General features: G+C 43.2%; 1 protein-coding gene across 6 annotated transcripts in view; it reads right to left on the bottom strand.

The window, feature by feature from the left end:
• Positions 1-23976, bottom strand: part of PRDM16 (PR/SET domain 16) — a 986347-nt gene that overhangs the window by 76738 nt on the left and 885633 nt on the right. For 5 of the 6 annotated variants that reach the window (XM_069239924.1, XM_069239929.1, XM_069239925.1 and 2 more), the window contains exon 5: positions 5913-6015. In XM_069239924.1, the coding sequence (XP_069096025.1) occupies positions 5913-6015 (103 nt within the window). Of the gene's footprint in view, positions 1-5912; positions 6016-17175; positions 17490-23976 lie in introns of those variants that run through there. The other variant, XM_069239930.1, reaches the window with a different exon arrangement.

The raw sequence follows: 23976 nt of genomic DNA, 5'->3' as shown, positions 1-23976 counted from the left end.
CTAGAAAACAAAGCAACCAGTCCTCTCTCTCTTGCCTGTCAAATGTGTGTTTGCTGGCCTGTATCTTAAGTTCCATCAGCAACACTCGGGACAATGGAGGAATGCAACAGAAAAATAAATCACAGCCTAATGGCTTTCAGCAGAACCAAGGGAATGCAATTATGTGGCATCTACATGCTAATCTGGGAGAGCTGAGTCTCAAATAAGTTCAAGAGCCCTACTCCAAATTCCAGCAGTGATAAGGGGTCTGCTGCATTTTGGCTGGGGCTTGGTATAAAAGATTGTTCCGATAATTATCTTTCGGCGGAACATTTTTGCATTTTCTTTTTTTGCGCAGCTGGCGACGCCACTGGGGAACTGAAACGTCCATTGAAAAAGAGGATGACAAGTCAAACGTCCCCGAACGAATGAAATAATCGAGGGCCCGTGATTCATATGAGGCGAAGCTTCCAGTGGCTCCTGCTGCCCCCTCACATTTGTAATACATTAATAATAGTATACTAACGGTGCAGTATGTGTGTGTGTATATATATATATATATATATATATATATATATATAAATATATATATGGTTTGTTCCATGCTGTCCTTTCATGTGCATTAGTATATTAAAAAAACACTTAAGCAGAATCAAAGCACAAACTCATTGTATGTCCATAGTGTGAGCAGTGAAGCTCAAAGGACAATTACCCCCCCCCCCCCACCCAGCGCCTTGAGAGGCTCACAGGAGAGTAGCGTGCTCTACACAAGAGGGTAACCCATTAAGATGAATAGAAAACTGTCCACAGATGAACAACTTCAAGTCCACAAACACTATTGGATTGTATCACAATGATTGTATGATGTACTCAGTGATGTCATCAATTATGCCATTTGAGGTGTCATCAGTGATGTCATCAATGATGTAATTTAACATGTCATGAGAAATGTAATGTGTGAGTTACAGTGCATGGCAGGGCTCATGTTATATTTGGCTTGTTAAACTATAACTGGTGAATTTAAGAGCTTTTTTTTTTGTTTTTAAATGCCACTTTTTATCTTATTTCAATGCTTAACTATAACATAACTTTAAAATGTAGATCTCATTAGGCCTTGTTGTAACCCCACTTCACCCCGATAGACAGCCAACACTCTGCTGTATATGGCCATACATAGCCAGTAGGTTAGCTGCAGGGCCACCCTACAGCTAGGAAAGGCAGTCAACTCCACCACAGGTTGTTAACTCACACACTGTGCATGGACTTCAGCTGGGAACACTAGGTTGCTTGCTGCATGGTTTGGCCTCTGGCCAAGCACTGAACCAAATCCCCAATAGGCTGGCAATTCCCCGCTGGTGCACGGCCATGGCCTTTGGTAAAGTGCAGCATTGCATTGGTCCTCCGTCCAACCTATTGCTATGGCCAACCTCCACTCTGCATGGCCTCTGCCCTGCACAATGGCAGCTAGCTGCAGGGTGAAAACCTTGTATTTTGTATAGGGTTTTTGGTATCTTGGTGCTGGTGCCGCAATACCACAAGGTTCTGCCACGCTGGTAGAGCAGGACCCGGTCTCCAAATAATTTTTTGTTTTACTTTTTTAACCCGACATGGCTCTGTGGGTATGGGTGTGGCCATCCTGCCCCCTTATGGGAACTTCAATATTGTTTTTCAGGGCTCAGAACTGAATACCTGAGTTCTGTAATGGCGATCACAATTGTTTGATTACAATTCTGATTAGCTAATCAGATAACTCTGTACCACAGTACTGATGCTGTGGAACACAAATGGCCTAAGGGATAAAAAGCTATTTGGGCCAAAAGGGAGGCCTTACTTTTAAAATGTACCGTACTGCAGGGGGACCAACGATCCAAATACACATAACTTTTAACCCTTCAAACCCACCCTGAGTCCAGCTTTAAATACATATTTCTCGAAAATGTCTGAATGAATTTACACCAAATTACAAAAAGTACACTTCCTGAGTGAAATTCTAGCATATATATAAATATATATATATATGTGCTACACAGATCAGACCTTTGATCTCCATGACACTATGAAGAGGTTAGCAGATTTCGAGACAGGAACCACTAATACCAGAAACATATTATTTAAATATTTGTATTATATATTTTACACATGAGGGATATTAGTAAAAGCTATTTTGGAGGGTGTCAAGATGTTTGAGTATTTTTTAGAAACAGTATTGCAATAACTTGTGAATTGTTTTCCAAGGGCTAAGAGTGTGAACTCAGTCAAGAATATCATCTAAGTTGATGGGTACATCAGGTCAGAGAGAAGTGACTACAGTGTCACGTGTAATTATTCTTGTTTTGTCCATGTAAAAGTGCAGTCTAGCAGACAAGGAGACTTCCACAGTGAATACACTTATAGATTTACTCTAGTCACTGTCAATAATACATTTCATGGAGAGAAAAGAAAGATCAGTTTGGTGGTGCAAATAAACTTTTGCATCTCATTAAAAAAAAAATGCACCTATTGCATATCTGAATGCATAAATAGTTCCCCGTATCTGTATTCCAGGAAACATGCATCTTTGTAATAGAGAAAAGAAAGAAATCGTGTACAATTTGGATGTTCTTTGTGTCTGTCATGTTCATTTTCATCTTTTTATCACCAGCTAGTAACTGAAAGTAACGTAGGGAGCTAAATCCCAGAGATCTAGTGCTATTTTCGATCAACTCATGCTTTAGTGTGCAGATGGACGCAGAAGTCATGCATTGCCATTGTCAGCACTACTGGCAACCTCTGAATGGCCTCTGCAGTCTGATACTGTGAACTCATCTAATGTGAGGGATATTTACTCCACTGTTGGAGAGCGTCGTGAAAGTCCTAGTAAATTCCTGGTTAAACAGAAGAATGGAAGAATGCGGCATATCTTCCACATTTAATATTATGCTCTAGAGCAGTGGTTTTCAAACTGGGGATCCTGGAGGATGGGGAGCAAAAGAAGCATTATGCAGATAACAGTGTTTTGTTTTAAGCAGAAAACACTTTATAGCATTTTTAAAAAGGTAACAGAAATTAACTACAATGATTAAATACGTCTAGACATTGTTTAACATTGCCAACTTAATTGAACAATTGTGAAAAATTCTGAGGGGAGTCTGGTGATTTTTTTTCCAGCGGGGAGGGGATGGCGCGGCATTAAAATGACTGCCCTATGGTGACATATTAAAGCACTGTGGAGCAAAAGGAACAGAAATCCCTCCACTCTCCAGATTTTGTATATCCGACAGTATGGGACAGTGGATCTCTGTGTAGCACTGGGTGATTATATTGACTCATCCTATCTCTCGGCTAACACTATTTTTGAACTCACGTTCTCGAAATTGGAAGAACCATCTCTCTCTCTTTCTATCTTCTCTCTTGTTCACATCCCTTGCAACTTTTCTGTCCTTGATTGCCATCTCACAATTGGTTAGGAATGTAACGGTGAAACTCCTTTCCCTGCCCTTGACTTTCCGCCCTCCACTCTCTGTAGTCTACATGCAACCATAAGCAAGCGTCTGTCTTTTGGTTTGGCCTACACGGGCTTTAGCCCTCCCAACAGAAAGGACACGTCATTAAGGATGCTGGCCTGTGAGATTCTGGTCAGTGCAGGCATTTGTCATAGGCTCAGATCGCACTCTGCTCGCACCCTCCTTAGCATATCAACCTTATACGTGCTTTTACTTACACACTCCAGTTAATATACATTTGCAATAAATGCCTGCTTGTGGTTGCGTACGCTTCATTCAGCCGGGACATGGCCTAGCAGTTCAGGCTAGGATGCTCCTCTTAGGGCTGGCTAGATTGATTTACGTTGAACAGTGTCTATCTGTAAGGCAGAAATGGGCTAACATGATGGAATGGAATGCAGGCCAAAGTAATTACCAAGAACTGAGGTTCATACAAGCGTTTAATCCATAACTGTTTGCAATGTCCTTGCAGTAAATGCTTTGCACTTGGGCAGGCGCGGGGCCCTCATGATGGCAACAGTAGTTCGGCAGATGTTGTTCTTCGAAGGTTAGTGTAGTTGACACTTCTTACCAGTCAACCTAAGAGCTGTACAACTACTTTTAACAAAAAAGAAGTCTGGGCCGGCCTGCCCGTTCTGCAGTGCTTCATCAAAAGCTGATAAGTGGACGTTTCTCAAAGAAACTTTCAGCTTCTCCATTCTACTGTGAAACTCCCAGAAAAAGGGCAACTCAAACGTGTTGTGTGTTGCATACATTTACTTGAGAATGTATCTGTTAAACTAGACATTATTTGTCCTAAGATTGAAAAACAACTGCACGCAGCTATTAATTTTAAAACCTGTCCCACCAGAGGTCTAGAATGGAATCCTGTTTCACCAAATTTTAAATGATTGATTAATTATAAGTGAGGACGTGCAAGCGAGCTCAAAAGCCGAAACATATATACCATTTTATAATAAACTCAAATTTCGAATTGTTTATGTTGGTTAGTGCAGGGCGATAATGCATTTCATGTCTTGAGTCAATGAGCCGTTTAAATGGTTTTAAATTATTGGCATAAATGAGTGGTTGAAACACGGCGTAGACGTATTTCATGAATCGAATGTCCGAATTTCAAGCCCCTCCCATTATATACCTCTGCATACATGATGCGCCACATAATCAACAGGCCATAGAAATAAAAAAAATGCGCTATGCAAAAAGTGTGAAATATAAAATAACATGCCATACACAGATTAGGGTGCAGATTTTCGTAGACTACAATGGAATCGTAATACAGAGGATGGGATATCTGTCACGTTTGTGACAGAGTGACCCATCTGCCAAACTCTAAATCAGGCCCATAGTCTTTGGACCAGGTCATGTCCACAAATATCACCTAACCTCATGGAAGCTGCCCCACAGATAAAACCACTTCTTACAAGATCTGCACCAAATTGCTTTAATGCGATACAATTAGAATATATGCACCAACCAAAACATGTAACAAAACATTTTTGTTCATCACTCGGGGTGGTTATGCAGCACCTGCAATAAGTAGCAACCGCAACGACCCTGGAGTAGAGCAACAAAGGGAATGTGAGATATGAGGACCGGTGATCACACATGGTCATCTGGTGAGATCACAAGACCGGTGGACTGCAGTGTCATATCTTACACGGATCAGGCGGTGAGCGAGAATGTCCACGCTTATAAGATACATTCCAAGACACAGTGGAACAACTTACAGCTAATAGAGCACCATCCTAGGGACACTCTCTCCCAATAAAAGACTTCAAGACGCTTACAAGTGCCAAAGGAAGGCAATAGATTCACAACAACCATATGAAGTCCTCTTCATGGGGTAAACCCACAATTGTAGACATCAGTCTCCCCAAGAGCATAAAAGAGCCAACATTTGCAAAAGCAATTTAACAACAACATAACTCAGGCCTTATTCACAACTAAAATGTTGCATTTCACTAAAATCTATTTTATTCTTTTAACAGGTCAATGTGCCAACACATTATTACCATTTGGAAGGGAATTTTGTTAACTCCACTGCCATTCTACAAATGAATGAATAAATGAATTAACCAATGGTTTTGTTTTTACAGAGTGCTACCACCAAGAGCTTCCTTGATGCAAAAAAAAAATAAGTTTAAAGAAACAACCAATAAAGAAAGAAACCTGAAACCAAAACATAAATTAAAGTAAAAAACAATAACCAGGAACGAGCTCAATTCCCATCATAAATAATCAAAGAAAAATATGTAGTTTCTGTTTTTTCAGAAGACTAAGACGTTTTCCAGTGAGCAGCAAAGGTTCAAAAGAAGATAGTTCAAAATTCACGTAACTAAATATCTTAAAAAGTGCCACCGAAGTTATGCATTTGGTATAAAAGTTAAATGGGCATAGCAACCACGAATGTAAATGACTATTTGTACTGAGTCAAAACATGGATATACTTACCATCGAGATTGGGAGCCATGTCCCCGAATGAGTAGGATCGTTCCTTCATATACACCAACAACTCCTCTCCGGGCTCAATGTCCTTAATAACTTTATAATATATCTGAAATGAAGAAAGAAGAGGAAATATTGAAGAATGGACGTGATCATTTTATTGATGAAGGATTACGTTTATTCTCTGGAGTGGAATGAAAAAATTTCACACAATCAATGTAGGAGTTCCATGTAGAGTGGTTGTCCGTATGAATCGAGCTACAGGATTTACAGCTACTGAAGAAAAGTGACTTAATGGCTAAATTGATAGATGTACAATATGGACGTGTGAGACGTCTGTCAATTTTAAGAACTGACAAAATTGTATAAGCCGGGGGGGTGGTCATTGTATCTTCTTCTTTGTTGTGACCACTATCTACCAAAAACAGTTAGCCTTAGAAACACGCTAACCGCTAACCCCTAGCGTCAAATAATATACTGAAATTGAACATTGGTATTTACTTGTTGTTATGAGGAGTTTTAGAAAGATACACAAGAAAATAAAGACTGCAATAAACAAAACTACAGTAAAGAGAAATCATACTGATGAATTCTTTATGATGAAAATTCTAATTACGATTACAAGTACACAAGTACCTTTAACTAAAGCATAGATGGACACACCTTAATAAAATTAGGTGAATGCCTGCCCTGCTAAATTTGGCCACAATGCCATAAACCTAAAGGAATGGCACATAAAAAACCCCCAAAAAAGGCTGTTGTAATTGGAAAACCTATGGTTGCCTTTTCTATAGGAAATTAAAGGCATAAATCCACGGATGGATACAGAATGGCATTTGGGAAGGAATAGCAAAAGAAGATATGATGAAAGAGTAGATAGGATGTGATCATGCAGTGTGTCAGACTTGGACAGAAATTGGCCTGGGCATCAAAATAAAAGTGGCCCGATCAGTGAATCATACATCTCAGTAGTTCCCAACATGTGGTCCGGGGACCAGTGGGGGTCCTCAAAACCTTCTCAAGGAGTCTGTAACTGCTTAGAAAATTATAAAATATTAACAGATTAGGTCCCAAGCTTTCAGTAATGACTCATTGAGGGGCACCCACATTCTAATAAGGATTCAGTGCAGGTCCCTGGGTTCCAGTAATGATAAAGTGGGGATCCACAGAATTCAAAAGGTTGGGAACCACTGATATAGCTAAACAAATAACCCACATATGAAATCTTGGCAATTATCAACTTGTGAAAACATGCTGTAGAGGTGTTTTGCAAGGTGTGGGAGCCTGCGTGCATTTGTGCTTGCTGTAGGCAATGTTTGGGCTAATATTGTGAATTTCAACAGTAACAATAGCTACACAAGTCCATAAAACAGACCACAAACAGCCAAAAAACGGGCCACACACTGACCTTTCAGACTAACTCTTTTGCCACTGTTTGTCCTCTACGCCTGACAGACTCTGACCATTCATTCATTCCTAAGGTAGGCCACAGACAGTGGAGATGAGAAAGAAAAAGGGGAAGCTTTGCCCTAGATAAATGGGTAGCTGAAAGTGAATGATGGGTGTAGAAATAAAAAGATAAATTGGTAAGAGGTCGCTGGAAGTATAAAGGGGAAATAATCTATGAAGAACGAAGGCCTGAGAGCAAACTACTTCTGTGCGACTCCAAACCTTACAGAGATGGGATTGTAAAGGTATATTGAGAGTCGTGAATAAAACGTTTCTTTGCAAGAGTGATGTACAAATTGTGAGTGAGATGTTTGAGTCGTGTCTGAGAAGTGAGGGTAGAAACTACAGGGGGTTAAGGACGTATGAGAGTGATACAGAAAGAAAGCCAGTTAGCTTAGAGGCACTGGAGTTGTGAGGGTGTTAAATGCAAATGAGGTCAGCGAGACTAAGAGGATAGGATTCCTGTGTAACTGATATACAAAGAAGAGGTGAAAGTGTAGAGTAAATGGATAACCGTTAGACTGATACACAATAAAGCAAAGCATCTGTAAAGTGAACAGATAACTGGGAGAGTGACTTACAATGAAGAAGAGCAAGTATATAGTGGATAGATGACCGTGAGACAACTATACAGTGAAGGGGGCAAGTGTAGAGGGAATATATAACTGAGAGAGTGATATACAGTGATGGAGAGCAAGTGTAGGGTGAATACATAACTGTGAGAGTGATATACAGTGATGGAGAGCAAGTGTAGGGTGAATACATAACTGTGAGAGTGATATACAGTGATGGAGAGCAAGTGTAGAGTGAATACATAACTGTGAGAGTAATATACAGTGATGGAGAGCAAGTGTAGGGTGAATACATAACTGTGAGAGTGATATACAGTGATGGAGAGCAAGTGTAGGGTGAATACATAACTGTGAGAGTAATATACAGTGATGGAGAGCAAGTGTAGAGTGAATACATAACTGTGAGAGTGTTACACAATAAAGCAGAGCATGTGTAAAGTGAACAGATAACTGAGTGTGATGTACAATGAAGAAGGGTTAGTGTAGAGTAGATAGAGAACTGTGAGTGTGATTTACAATGAAGAAGAGTTAGTGTAGGGTAGATAGAGAGCTGTAAATGTGAAGTACAATGAAGACGAGTTAGTGTAGAGTAGATACCTGTAACTGATATACAATGAATAAGAATTAGTGTAGAGTAGATAGATAACTAAGTGCGATATACAGTGAAGACGACTTATTGTAGAGTAGATAGATAACTGTAAGTGTAATATACAGTGAAGACGAGTTAGTGTAGAGTAGATAGATAGCTGTAAGTGTGATATACAGTGAAGACGAGTCAGTGTAGAGTAGATAAATACCTAAGTGTGATATACAGTGAAGATGAGTTAGTGTAGAGTAGACAGATAACTATAAGTGTTATATGCATTAAAGAATAATTAGTGTACAGTAGATAATTAACTGTAATACACTGTGAAGATAAGTTAGTGTAGAGTAGATAGATAACTGTGAGTGTGATATACAGTGAAGAAGAGTTAGTGTAGAGTAGATAGATAACTAAGTGTTATACACAGTGAAGAAGAGTTAGTGTAGAGTAGATAGATAACTGTGAGTGTGATATACAGTGAAGAAGAGTTAGTGTAGAGTAGATAGATAACTAAGTGTTATACACAGTGAAGAAGAGTTAGTGTAGAGTAGATAGATAACTAAGTGTGATATACAGTGAAGACGAGTTAGTGTAGAGTAGATAGATAAATGAGTGTGATATACAGTGAAGACGAGTTAGTGTAGAGTAGACAGATAACTGTGAGTGTGATATACAATAAAGAAGAGTTAGTGTAGAATAGATAGATAATTGAAGGGAGCTATGCAGCGAAGAGGAGCATGTGTAGCGGGAATACTTAACTGTAAGCGAGTGATATACGGCGATGGAGATCAAACGTACAGTGCATAGATAGCTCTAAGAGTGACACAAATTGACGGAGAACAAGTGTAGAAAGAATAGATAACTGATAATGATTTACAGTGAATGGGGGCATGCAAAGAGGTACAAGAAAAACTGTGAGAGTGATATACAGTGAAGGGGAGCAAGTATAGAGTGAATACATAGCTGTGAGAGTGATATACAGTGAAGGGGAGCAAGTGTAGAGTGAATACATTACTGTGAGAGTGATATACAGTGAAGGGGAGCAAGTGTAGAGTGAATACATAACTGTGAGAGTGATATACAGTGAAGGGGAGCAAGTATAGAGTGAATACATAACTGTGAGAGTGATATACAGTGAAGAGGAGCAAGCTAGAGTGAATACATAACTGTAAAGTGACATACAGTGAGGGGGAGCAAGTACAGGGGCAATGAAACCCTGTGAGGGTGATACATGAAGCAGGGGGAGCAAAACATGGAGGAAATGGGAGTCTTTGGGCGAGACGTGCAGGAAAGGAGTGCGAGCACAGTGGAGTGGGGCAGAGTGATATACTATGAATAGGAGAAGGCGGGGGTGGCGGGGTTGGAGACGTGATTGGGGTCTACTAAGAAGGGGAGCGTGCCGAGAGCTGTGTGAGAGAGAAATGCTAAGTAGATATGAAAGTATAAGAGACGGGAGTGCAGTGCCTGCGATGCGTGTAGGAAGGGTTGAGGACTGTGAGGGGGATAAGTGGGAAAGAGCCACAAAGCAAGGGAAGGCGGCAGGTATGGCCGTGATGTGCAGGCAGGGGTTGGAGTCCTCTGTACAAAGAATGGCGTCAGCACAGAGGTTTGAGAGTGAAACTGAGTGGGGCAGCAAGCACGCATGGTTCGAGGCCCCTGGACATATTGTACACGCATGAGGAGAGATCTATCAATGCAGAGCTAGGCCACAGAAGGAGCACGGCCTGTGGGCACGACATACACATGAGGAGAGCATCCAGAAAGGGTTTAACATGCGGTGAGCATGATATAGGAAGCACAGAGCGCCCGTAGAGGGCGTGAAATCCAGTGTGGAAGAAACACTTAAACAGGAGAAAGAGGCCTTTGGACGTGTGAGCGTGATACAGAAAGGGCAGACGGACTGCAGACCTGTGAGCGTGATATAGAAAGGACACGGCAGGTGTAGAGGGATTTTGGTCATGTCACAAAGAAACACAAAAAGGTGAAAAAGCGTAGAGGCCTTAGAGTGATATACATGGGGGGGAGGGGTCTAGAAAAGAGAGACTGAAGTACTGAGAGTACGATAAATTAATAATGCAGGTGAGGAAAGGTGCACAGTCCTGTCAAAAAGAAATACGTAAAGGGGGGAGATTCGAGGGGTTTGAGTCCTGTAAGAGTGATAAACATGGGAACGGAGCCAGGAAAGAGCTGCTGGAGCCATGCAAAGGTGCAATACTTGAAGGAAAAAACACTGACGTACCCGAGACCTGTGAGAAGGATATAAGAAAGAGGGCCCACGCAAACATGGACTGGAGTCCAGTAAACTTGCAATACTTAAAGGTAAAAATCACAGCGGTGCCAGAGACCTGTTAGAGTGATAAATAAAGAGGGAGCATGAATCATTGACTGAAGTCCTGCAGAGGAGCAACACTAAGGTGAGAGTGATGTATAAAGGAGGGAGCAAGAAGACATGGTCTGGCGTCCTGCAAAGGTGCAATACTTAATGATGAGAAAGCTCAGAGGGAGCAGAGACCTGAGAGAGGGATATATAAAGGAGGGAGAAAGGAAATATGGACTTGAGTCCTGCAAAGGTGCAATACTAAGGTGAGCAGGCATAGAGGTACAGGAGACCTGTGCGGGTGATATACAAAGGAGGGAGTAGGGAAACATGGACTGGAGTCCTGCAAAGGTACAATACTTAATGGTGAGCAGGCATAGAGGTATCAGAGACCTGTGAGAATGAAATACAAAGGAGGGGCTAGGCAAACATGGAATGGAGTCCTGCAAAGATGATTTACTAGGGTGAGAAGGCGTAAAGGTATCAGAGACCTGTGAGAGTGATACATAAAGGTGGGAGCATGTAAACATGGCCTGGCGTCCTGCAAAGGTACAATACTTAAAGGTATGAAAGCACTGAGGTATCAGAGACCTGTGAGAGTGATATATCAGGGTGGGTGCAGGGAAACATGGACTGGAGTCCTTCAAGAGTGCAATACTAAAGGAAGAAATCATGGAAGGAGCAGAGAGCGTTGAGGGTGGTATACTAAAAAGGGAAATAAGTGTAGAGGGATTGCAACATTGCCGGAGTGAAACACTTATATAATTTATTTCCTATTTACCTAGAAAGGAAAGTCTACTGGTGGACAAAATGAAGTGCTAAGACACCGAAACGGCAGAGTCAAACGAAATAAAAAAATACTCGTGAGTTCACACAGAATTGTTATTCACTACACGAATTTAATAAAAAGCAAACCTTGCATTTCGGCCTGCAACCAACCATGATTGCCCCGTCAGTGTGAATACTATATCTGCAGGTGGAATGTCACATTACACTGCACTCTGTTTCACAAAGTGCAGATCTGATCACTTGCCTTGCTTGTGCATTGTTACTGGGGGAAAGGTAGGTCCATGAGATATATATCTCACTGCGTGCGTGTGTGTATACGTACACGTTTGTGTGTGTGCTGTATATAATATATGTATATATATATAAACTTTTTATATATCGTCTGTATACACAGTGCGAGATCGGTGTGCACGTGTGCCACCCCATGCGAGATTTTCCAGAAACAAAACTCACATAAAACGTGACAAGGCTGTGTCAGAAGCCCTTAGAGAAGGCAAGGGCAGATGTACAAAGGAACAACGGAGCACAATCATTATTCGCCACAATTAGGTTTACAAAGCACGTGTGTAGAATGTTGACTATTGGACTGCAGTACCTGCAACAAATGTTGACAACGAAGTGTACACCGTCAGCATAGGGACAGTCTAGCGTCCAAAGACGGCAAAGAATAACACACGAGTGGTATTGTTGCTAGAAGGAGCTGAGGGTAGTACACGGACCTGGCCGGATTTTGTGATGGCCGCAATGTAACTTCTTTGTACTAATCTGGATATTCTCAGTGCATTCGGGCGGGGTATCTGTATATTGTGATGCAATGAAATATCTACAGGGTCGTGATGAGATGACTGAACCCCACCAGGCCATTGGAGAGGTTGTATGCAGATGCCAGCAGAACCTCAAAATAGAATTATTGGATCGTGTTAGTCATCTCACCTGTCAGAAATGTATTTAATTATACGTGTAACTTTAAATAAAATAATGTGTGATTTTAAAAATGTTGGCATTTGAATAGTTGAAATCCATAATTCAGGAAAATATGCAACTCCCTTGTTCTGTGGAACGCCATTAAAAATAGATAGATAGATAGATAGATAGATAGATAGATAGATAGATAGATAGATAGATAGATAGATAGAGCATACGTAACAGATAGCAATGTAATTATAATGTCACTGAAGGCTGCTGATGGCATAGTATTTTTTCTTTAACTATTTGAGGCTGGTTTCTTTGTAACTACAACCCCAAGAGCAAGTGTTATATTCATATATTATATTACATGTTATGTTTCGAGGCTTCTCGTTAGATTAAAAGTCCGTAGCTCCCGTGAATGATGTCAGATCCATGAATTACGAGGTTTGAAAACGGTGCTCCTTGAGAGCTGTCACCAAAGACAAACTTCAAGTGTGTAGATGCACGCAGCAGCCATACACATCATTTTGATTTCACTTCCCTCATATTGTTTGTTGCTTCAGACGCATTCCTTGTGCTCCAGGAAAACAAAACCCTCTCATCAGACCGGTGCGCCTGGCCGGGATCCATACGGCCTTTTACCGCTATGCAGCAGTGCTCCGACTTCATAAGACACTCGTGTTTATTTTTTGGAGCGAACTTTCAAGCACCCCTTCCCAGATAAAGTGTGTACGACCACCGCCCTCCAGGAGGCACAGTCCTCCGACACACAGGTGTACAAAGCGCCCAGTCATTATGAGAGCTCTGTACACTTTGGCTATTCACCCCCACAAAACGCTTAACGTTTCATCACGTTTTCTTGCGCACTGGCAATTATTTCCTGGTAATGAGAGAACAATCAGGAACGTAGATTTTTTTTTAACCCTAATGGGATAAAACATGCTAGTCGCCAGAATGTAGATTTTACACTTTAAGGAATATTGATAAACGCGATAATTTTTCTATTTCCTGGCTCGTCTTTCCATAACAGTGTCACCTTCCACACGCGCTTCTGTACATTAAGTACAGTTCGGAATGGTTGTGAAAATGTATTTTTTCAGTGTTTTGTTTTATGTCACAGATGTTATATTCCGACTACACACCCGTGCCTCACCTATTTAAGTCGTCATTTCCCCATTTCCAAATTTGACCAGTACACGTGGGTACATGTTTTTGATGCCAAGACAGAATTCGTTTTTTTTTTAAAACACATGTTGTAAACAGCGGTATTTTCGGCTAAGGGTCTCAGTGCGCTATACGGCATCATGAAGCACACAGCAAGCCGCCCGTTGTAATTAACATTTAGCGCGCATTCTGCGTTGTCGCGCTGGGTGCTGCGCGCTGGCCTACCAATATCAGATCTAGCCACTCTAGAAGGCTAGGCATTTGACCTCCGAATGACGGCTTTAAACAATATTTAGAATACTTTAAACAAAAACATAAAAAGCGCTGATATTTGCTCGCGGTTTCACGGCGCTTTACATAATGCAAGGCAACAGCCCCAACAAGCTCTTGTGTTCCACGAGGCCCTGCATCTAAACAGAAAGGTGCCTTTTCTCCAGCGTCGCTGGCAGCCACGCGGGTTTTCACCTATCTAGTGTTTATGTGTGCTTTGCATTTCACTTATTGATTCAACTAGCCCGAGTCCGCCACATAATGCACAGAAGGGAAAGCAGCTTTTTTTATGTGTGTCGGGGGTGGGGGGGAGGCTATGGGGAGAAGTATCTGTCCGCAATGCCCTAGGTAATTCCTATTAAATTCTCAACCACTAGTTTTGTCGAGGAAATGCTGGACTAAGGGGTGTTTTAAAACGTGTATCATTCTGATAACAGTGTGTGCAGTTCTTTACAGAGTGAGACAAAATATCAAACATGTTGTCACTTTCCGTGGGACAATAAATGTGCGAGGGAGCTGTTTTAAAGTACTGACAGCGTTTATGGCATTTTATAAGCATTTTAAGTTGTATTATGAGGCAGTGCCATCTAATTTAAATTCTTCTCAAAAGAGGTCCTTGTATTCGGGTGAGCATGGAGGGGCGGGGGTAGTAGGTATTGCTTGGACTAGCAGCTACTCTTCCTTGCTGGAAAGCCCCCCCCCCCCCCCCCCCTCGGCTTGCAGATTCGCGCACTGAGACCTTCAGGTCGCTGCCTCACTTTCAACCAAGGCACACTCAGCCTTTCATCCCTCAAAGGTCGATGACACGCGTGCCAAGTTCAAGCGCCAATAGACGATTTATGCTCTTGTGGGCGCTATAAATACGGTAACTGTTTGCTTTAAACAGTGCCACTCCTTTGTTAGAATGTAGGGGGTGGGATTGTGACAGAGGGTGGGGGTGTACAAAAGCACGGGTACATATTAATGGTGCCACCCACTAGGCAGCACCCTTGGTTCGCTGGACTCGCAGCACATGAACTGCCACCGGCTGAAGAAGCCACTAGAAGTTCAGGGCTCATTCCTCCGCGCGGATCTGCCGTGCATCAACATTGACAGTCTTATTCTAAATTTTGTAAAATAAAGTAAAGCACAATTATTTGCCAAAGGGAAGACTGCTCCGAGCCGAACTCTCCACTGACCCCCATACATCCCTACCTCCTCCGAATAATGCACAACTATTTGAAACTATTTGAAACCAATGCAGTGTAAAGGTTCCTTCTCGCTTGACGCTGAAATAGAATTGCCAGCGCCATAAAGTCTCACTTGTGAATGTTGTTTTCACCAGGCCAGCGTTGTAGCGGGTATCTAGGCCATCTACAATACATCTTAAATGGATACACAGGTTTTCTATTCAACAGGGAAAGGTTACCCTTGAATCACGCTGATCCTGCAATGACTGGTGACAGCGACCAGCAATAGCGATCTTGCAGCGCCTCGCGGCTCGTCCTGAACAGTAGCGCCTTACCGAGTCCTCCGTTCATCGTTCATTGATCGGCCTGAACTGCAGCCTCCTCCGGGGTGGCGGCCGGAGCTCCACTCCCTGCCAAGGAGGTCACATCGGGTCTGGGCTCTGGCCAGCTCGCCTTCTCGAGCCCAGGCAGTGCGCCGAGGCCGGCGTTACTTCACTCCGGTGCCGGCTTACAAGAGGCTCCGCTGCCGAGGACGGGCGCCCGACGCCGGACAGGCTCGGCGATCCTAAGGGCGAGGTAGGGTCGAGGGCCGCTGGCGAAGCAGAGAGCACTGCGGACGGGCTGACAAAACTACTGTGACCTGGTGTACCGAGTACCACCAGGCGACACATGTATCCATACTTCTAAAGCGGGCCTCACGCACGGCTCACGAGTTACGTGTAATAAAATTTTACGTGCAAGAATAGAATGTAAAATAATGTCATTTCTATGTGCGTAAGTATATGTCTAGCCGTATGTACACACATCTAGCGCCTACATACGTGGCTTTGTGTCCGCAACACAGTCATTCTGTTTCTCTCTATTTACGTTGTGTGTGTGTGTGTACATATAGGAACGATGTTATCGGTTTTCGCCTTCTTTTATTATTGGAAACACTGTAACTATTCTTAGGTTGTTAGAATTAAAATCCTAATAGAGCCTCACTGGAGTGCTTTCGGTCACATTAGTTGCAACTAGAGAAAGTATACTAATTAATAATTATAATTGATCTGCTGATGTATTTCCTTGAGTTCAAGGTTACGGCAGTGTCTTGCTGTCAAACCCGGCGACCTACAAATTCATCCACGACTTCCCCGTATGACAAAACTCTTGTGATCCTGAGCGAAACATCTTGCTTCCTAATATTTCAGTTTATATGTCTGACACGCATTCGAGGCGCTCTAGAGGAATCCAAATATTTAGAGCACATTTAAAACCAAAGTGTCACCCCCACCATGTACACGAAATAGCTAAATGATTTCCACGTTGTTGGGACAGAAACAAAGTAACATATGCCCACGAGCGCAGAATCCGTATGTGGAAGCATGAACGTTTTAGCGTGGTGTGCTTTAAATGTCAAATCGTGGTACCGCACTTTACAAAACAAGGCAATGCTTCGTAAAACTAGCGGCAGTGCCCGTGCAGGACTTCCGTGACCCCATCAAAAGTAATTGCACTTAGTTGTGCTATATTGTATTTTGCGCTTTGTTTCTAGAAATTCGTAGACTGGCAGGGACATGGCGAGATGTTTCCTGCGCGTAAAAGGGACGCGGTGGTGCCGCAATATATTCAAATTCATTAATTCGGTGTAGATTGTCAGCCTGGGTGAAAGATCGGAACCACACAATGTCTGCCAGGGCCGTTTAGCATAAGGGCTATCTGTGGCAGACTTCCAAGTTCAGCCGCTAGAGGGCAGCCTTGGACTAGCGAACGTGAGCCTTCAATGGTGCGGCGAACCTGAGGCTTAAGATGAAGCATAAAACAACTCTCTCCCACCAACAGTCTTCAAAGAACAACGCGCACACTAACTGATTGTATAAAGTTAAGTTGCACAAAATACATGTTAGGCACGCCGGGCTCGACGGACGGATTCCACACACAGATTAAGCCCCTCATCGTAAACTGGCTAGAAAGCAGAAATCAACCGGTGACACTGAACTAGGGCAGCGCAACATGCTTTGGGGAAAACGGAGGAAAATAGTAAGAATAATGATTTTAAAAGTATTACCTTTTTCCTTTGTGTGAGGCGCACCAGCTCGGAAATTTGAGACAAGTCCACGGCTTCCCAGCTGGCTGTGGCGGGTTCTGTGGAGTTGACGGCAAACACCATCCTTCCCGGATTGCGCGGCCGGCGGTGTGTGGTGCGCGCCGGCGAGTGTGCGGGCTCCGGGCCTGCGCGGATGCCACACGCACTGTCCTGCTAGCGCCGCATCCTCCCCTCTCGGCACATCCCCGGCGAGGTGGGGCCGCTGCACTCACTGGATGCTCTGCTCTCTGAGTGGCCCTCGGAGATCCCCGGCGCAGACACTCCCCCTAATCTCATCCGTGAGCTCCGATCTCTCCCCCCAGAGACCCCTCCCTGCATTCTGTGTCTGTCAGAGGCCGCCCCGGCCCTGCCTGCCATTCAGGAGGGAAAGGGAAGTTTGTTTGTTCGCACAATCTGCTCTCCAAGTTTTCAGCTGTCTCGCTGCCTCCTGTACTGCGTGTTTATTTTACAAATCGTTAAGTGCCCGGTCGTTAAAGGGCGCACTTAGCCTCCAGGCTGGAAACCCTTACACACGTTAACCTTAAGAAATACTCAAACCTTTCTTTATGTTTTTATCCATAACTGTTCTCCCAAGTTGTACTTTGTTACATCAGGTCACGGACACTCCTGTTTTGTCCGGCTGTTACTATTTTATAGGTAGGATAAAACCGACCCCATATGTATTTCAAAGACTCCCAAAAGAAGTGAGGCGATTACGCTCGCAGATTATGTTACGTAACTTGGTATTTGTTTTGCGTAGCGTTCGCCTTTTGGCGAAGATTACATCACGAACACGCACAAATGTTTCAAAATACGCACATTTGCAGAGGATTTCCAATGAAAGGCACACACTGACGTACATCATAGAGGCACCTCTTATTGACAAGTCTGACACGGTGTGGTAAGGAGTGTACATATTTTGTAAAATCTACTTTAACGCTCTCAGATAACCGGGCACTCAAGTCACACACAGACATTCTAGCATACGCGAGTGGGAGTTTAATATAGCGTAACATAACGTAAACCAGCGTAACGTAAAGTAACTTAACATAGGGTACCATAACGTTATGGGGCAACATAGCAACGTAACATAACAGAACAATGTGTGTGTGACAGGGGACGCGAAATGAGCTCACATAGACATATCACTTTTTGCAGTGTCCTCTGTGAGAGGAATAACCAGGGTCCGTGTTTGAATTATGTTTTAAAGAACAGCGTTTATACTCGAGCGTCCATACATGTTTCCACTTCTCTATCTCACCGCGCTGGTCGACTTTTCCCCCTTGTCGCATCTTCACCTGCCCATGGGATGTACGCCTGGGACACGTTACACACGTGACGAGCCGTGTTATCGACAAGGCGTTTTTTTCCCCTTACGCACTGGAGACAGGATGTTTGCTTTGTAATAAAATGAAATGCAGCTATTCGCTATTTCTGCGTGCAGATACCAAGACGATGACTTTTTGGGCTATCGGTTTTTTAAGTTGTTTCAATTCGTGCGCTTACTTGTTAGTGTCCGAGGGGCCGGGGCTATAAACGAGGCGCGTCTGTCCAAGGCCTTACAGCTCAGAATAGGGGGCGGGCTGTGTGGCCGCCTCATGGGGCAGAAGGGGTCTGCTCTTAGGTGACCCTCAGTCCCAGCCCACAGAAGCCGACCCTGGCAGTGAGTTATTGCCGAATCGCCACTAAAGTCTCAGAGCCAGCGCCAGGGAAATCGTTCCGGTTGCGTTTTATCATAAAAAATAAATTAAGCTGAAAAGCTAATACTTCTCGGGAAAACAATAATTTTAATCAATATTTATTGTATATTTCTGCTTGACTGTGTTCTCGCCGAGTGGAGCAGAACTCCATTTTTTAGGTAGAAAATGTTATTTTTCTTGACATGCAGAAAAAAGATGGACCTTTTACCCTCTGTGCCGACCCCCCCCCCCCCCAAGCTCCCCTCGCCCCACCTCTCTTTGTATTCCATACAGGTACTCTACGCCATGCTGTACTCGCCTGGAGCAGTATCACGGCGTGTGCTTGGCAAAGAGCATGGGGGGGTATTATTGAGTGGGAGGGAGGGAGCGTATGGGAACCGCTCCTGCCCCACCGTTATTCTCTAGAAATCCTATGTGAATTAACACCCAGTTCTGACAGCACGCATTTCTCAGTTTTCAGCTTCCCTCTCTAAAGTCGAATTCACGTATACCGTGCATTCGTGTACACTTGCTGTAACACATTAAGACGATTCGTGCACATTGTCACGCATGCCTATCAGTCATGCATGCGCAAGATTGTTCCAAGACATCATGGAAAAATGATAACACAACAAGCACACTGTTTTTGGAATGGCACATTAATTATAATGCATATTTTATTTTTCTGGTCTCCGAGTTAATGCTCATATATCTGCTTATACATAATGTGGATCATAACATAATGCTAATATAATTTTTTATGCAGCCACTTTTAACAACGACCAGTTTTGCAGCTCACTTCCAAGTGTCTCCTTTGCTTGGATATGCCAGTCAGACATCACGACTTGTCCTTTGTGCATCATGGGTGCTCGGGGTATATGATATGCAAAATACTATTCATCGTATGTGCACATGTTATTGCATCACGGGGCGTTCATAAGTTCCCATGGTGCGCAATCTAGACGGTGCCGGAAAACATGTGTGCACAGGTGATTACAATTCAAGGTATTCTCTTGTGCCCTGAGAGCACGCTCCGCAAGTTACAGTAATGCACTTCACCTTGCGTGTACAGGTGATTACACCGCATGGTATCCTCGTTTGTCCGGGATAGGCGATCTGCAAGGTACAGATCGACGTGCGTGCACATGTAATTACACCACAGAGTAGTCTCTTGTGCCCTGGGTGCATGATCTGCAAAGTGCACTTCACCATGCGTGCACGGGTCATTTGAAACCGGATATTCCCTGGTGCACGCGGTGCATGATCTGCAAAGTGCACAGGTCATTACAAACCATCATTATATCAAAGGTTACTCACTCAGGAGTGTATGATCTTCAAGGTGCAGTTTACCGTTCCTCCACATTTTTTACATTTCTGGATAACCCCTCGTGTCCTGCTTCCTGATCTGTAAGGTGCACTTCTTAGTGTGAGCAGAAGCTGTTGCATCACAGGATATTCCCCGTGACCGGTTGCACGATCTGCAAAGAGCACGTGACCGTCCTTGCACAGTTGACACTACAATAGGGTAAAATCTGGTGCCTGGTGGGCGTGCTCTACAAAGTGCATGTCACTGTCAGTTCACAGGTGATTACACCATAGGTTATATTCCCTCCTGCCCGGGTTGGACGATTTGAAGTGTGCACGTCATCATTTATGTACAATTCATTTCAACGGAGGTTACTTCCTGATGCCAAAGAGTGCATGATCTGCAAGGTGCACTTTAACGTTCCTGAACATGTTATTACATCAAAGGTATCCCCTTGTGCTCGATTTCAAAATCTGCAGGGTGCACGTCACCGACCGTGCACGGGTGATTACACACAGACACTAGCGGAGCCCGTTGACACACGGGCCGTGCCACAAGGAACGATTCGGGCCTCTAGCTGCTATTTGAATTGTAAACGATGGCAATAATCCGGGTTGAATGGGCTTCTGGATTTCCGGACTGCACCTGCTCTACCAATGAGGGATACCCCGCTGACCACAGGGTATTTATTCTCACATGCCCGTAGAGCATGTTCAGCAGGGTGCACTGCTCAGTCACTGCAGAGGTCCTTTTACACAATAACATTTTCCGTCCTGCTCGGAGTGCATGGTGTGCAAGTTGCACGTCACCAGGCCGCCTTAATACGTCACAGGGTATCCCTCATTCCCAGCTGCTGGATCTGCAAGGTACACGTCACAGCGAGGGCACAACATTCCAACACAGGCTGTTCGTTCGTGTCCTGGGCGCATGCTGTGCAATGTGGAGGTCACGTGCACCCACGCCATTACGTCACAGGATAGTCCTTGATGCCCGAGTGCATGATCTGCAAGGTGCACGTCGTTGTGCGTACCTAGGCCATTATTACGTCACCGGTATTCCCTCGTGCCCGGAGGTCACGCTCTGCGTGGTGCACGTCACCGTGCATCCCAGGTGATTACGTCACAGGCTAGTCTGTCTTGTCCGGCTGCGTGATTTGGAAGGTGCAATTCTCCGTGTGAGCACAAGTCGCAGGGTATTCCCTAATTATTACATGATAAATTGCCTTTTGAAAGAATCCGGTCTCCTCTCACTTCAATTGCACTGAATGCTTCATTTGTCAGGCGCTTAAGCAGGGCAAGATCTGGGATGGCTCTGGTGTGCCTGTGCTTCAAAAGCTGTCCATCCAGCCTATTTGCAGAGCTCGTTTTAATAACGCGCGAGAGAGGGCAGTGCTTGTGTCAGGATGGCCATGTCATCTTCATAAAACATTCATCATCGTTCACTTAATAAAGGAAAATTCGTGCCACACATTTAATGTAATTGCCCATTCAGATGCTAATGGTTAATGTGTATTTAGTCAACACAAAAGCTGTGTGCTCCGGCACTAGATAAAACAGGCACGCTCTATTTCTGCAACTGGCTCGTATTTGCATTGTAATAATTACACAGACAGACAGTTGTGAGGCACAACGTTCACGAAGTAGTAATTTAGCAATAAGGTTACATGTGAATTAGAACTGAGTGAGCTGCCTCTTGTGTGGCCTGTTGGCAGAGGCCCTGACAGGCTCAACCACCCTCTTACAAGGTTAACCTCAAACTTGCATTTTGTTTGGCCTCCACACTTTACCCAATACGTATAAGGGGTATTTTTGACATTGAGCGTGATCCTGTTTTTATTAGCGGCCAACCAAATTATCTGTGATGTTCTTCCGTAAAAACAATTTACCATAACGTGGCTGAATGGGTTAAACTTTAATTGCAGTTTACAATGTAAGTAATTCTGACTCCGCTTTCATCCTCTAAGGGTCATTAGACTTAGCATTATTGAGTTCAGAAATAATAAAAAACTATTATTTGAGTGAAAAGAGGTAACGCACCTGTAGTGTGTGCTATCCAAATAATAATAATAATAATAATAATTACAATAATAATAATAATAATAACAACATTGTCGATGATGATTATTGTGTTGAAAAATGGATTCATATTGTCTAAATTAAGATTGTTATGTTTTAAACTTCTTAGAGCATTATTGGTAAACAGTTCATTGGTGGTAACATAAAATGATATTATTAAAAAGTTATTGTCAATGCTTATAAATGGATCGGGGGGGGGGGGCGGGGGATATTGCAAGAGACTGCATCCAGGGTTGGGGAGGGTGGGAGCTACCCATAGCCATATGTTTGGTGCCATAAATAATTTTGTGAATTGCTGCACATAGTGTAAGAAACCCAGAATGTTACATGTCGTCAGTGAACACGTAGTTTCTGTTGTTGGTCTTTTGTTGCTGAATTTCAATGTGAAATGCAAAACAACAGTCACATCTGTGATATTACTTTCAGTTTCTTCCAGATGACATCGTAATTCCTGTTCTTGGTACAAGAAACTAAGACCAAATTGCCAGCTTTTGCTACATGACCATACCGAGGAGCCACTCTATGTTTGTGGAGTGAATGGCGATTAAGATTGTGCTGACTGAGGGCACATAGACAAGTTCAACAGTGTATGTTGGTGATTATCCTTGTCAGTTGTAAACATATTTTTTCTGTTTCATTCAGCCCCTCTAGTTTATACTTGGGAATTATAAAACGAAGTGGTTTATATTATGCATTAGCTTTAGTTAGATTACAACACTGGTGCCCCTATTCCTGATCACAATGTAACTACACTTTAAGGAGGACTTTATGTACAAGAACGCAAAAAGGCACATGATTGTCATGTGAATTTCTTGTAAGTATAAATGGATTTTATAACTCTGCATCACTGCTGTTAAAATCATAGATAGTTGTTCTTCCCTGTATTTTACCATCTTCAATATGTAGACACCAGCAAAGCAATATCTGTTCCCCTGACATTCTTACATATACAAATAAATTGAGTTTGACTCGAATTCACTCAGTCTTAATTAACAGAATCTTCAGTTTGACTACTTTAGAGATGACCTATCTGAAGGTGTGACAAAAATGGGGTTGGTTCCTTCCAACAGTATGTAATAGCTACTTAGAAATTAACTCTAAGAAAGGTTACTTTGTCACATGATAGGAAGTCCTGGAAGGAAACATAGAAGATAACCAGTGAGCTCTTTACCTGTCACCCGCTTAAATTAGAGTAGAGTAGCTTTCTAGTGCTACTTGCCTGACCTCTGAATTTAAGGCAGATGGGTGAAGGGTCTACTGCCTCTTTTTGATGGATATGTTTTGGGTCTGGGCCACCCTGTGTATGTTATATCAGTAGGTGATAAATGCAAGCACCTTCCACCCATGGTGGCCAGGAATGAAGGATGCTAAGTGGTGCAGTCAACTGCACAGTTTTAGGTGACAGACACACTTGCTTCCCTCCCTGTTAGGGAATGACTAGGATTCACCCATACAGGTTCAAAGAGGAAAGAGGGTTTGTTAGCTTTAGAGGCAAACAGAATAATTCATATTATTCTTTGCCAAGATGTGCACCGTGGGTCACCATTTTGCGGGTGTTAGGGAATTTCATAGCAACCCAATGGTGGTGAGTATTCTAAGAAGTCACCAAGTCACATGAATAAGTGTGGTGCTTAACCAGAGAGAAAGGAGGAATCCTACAGATTCCTCACCCTTATAATACATACCCAAAAGATCATGTGGAAATCAAGGATTTTCCGATGCA

The sequence above is a fragment of the Pleurodeles waltl genome, chromosome 6, assembly GCF_031143425.1.
Source record: "Pleurodeles waltl isolate 20211129_DDA chromosome 6, aPleWal1.hap1.20221129, whole genome shotgun sequence".
NCBI lineage: Eukaryota > Metazoa > Chordata > Amphibia > Caudata > Salamandridae > Pleurodeles > Pleurodeles waltl.
The sequence above is the reverse complement of the archived record's forward strand: the minus strand, read 5'-3'. Positions and strand labels throughout refer to the sequence as shown.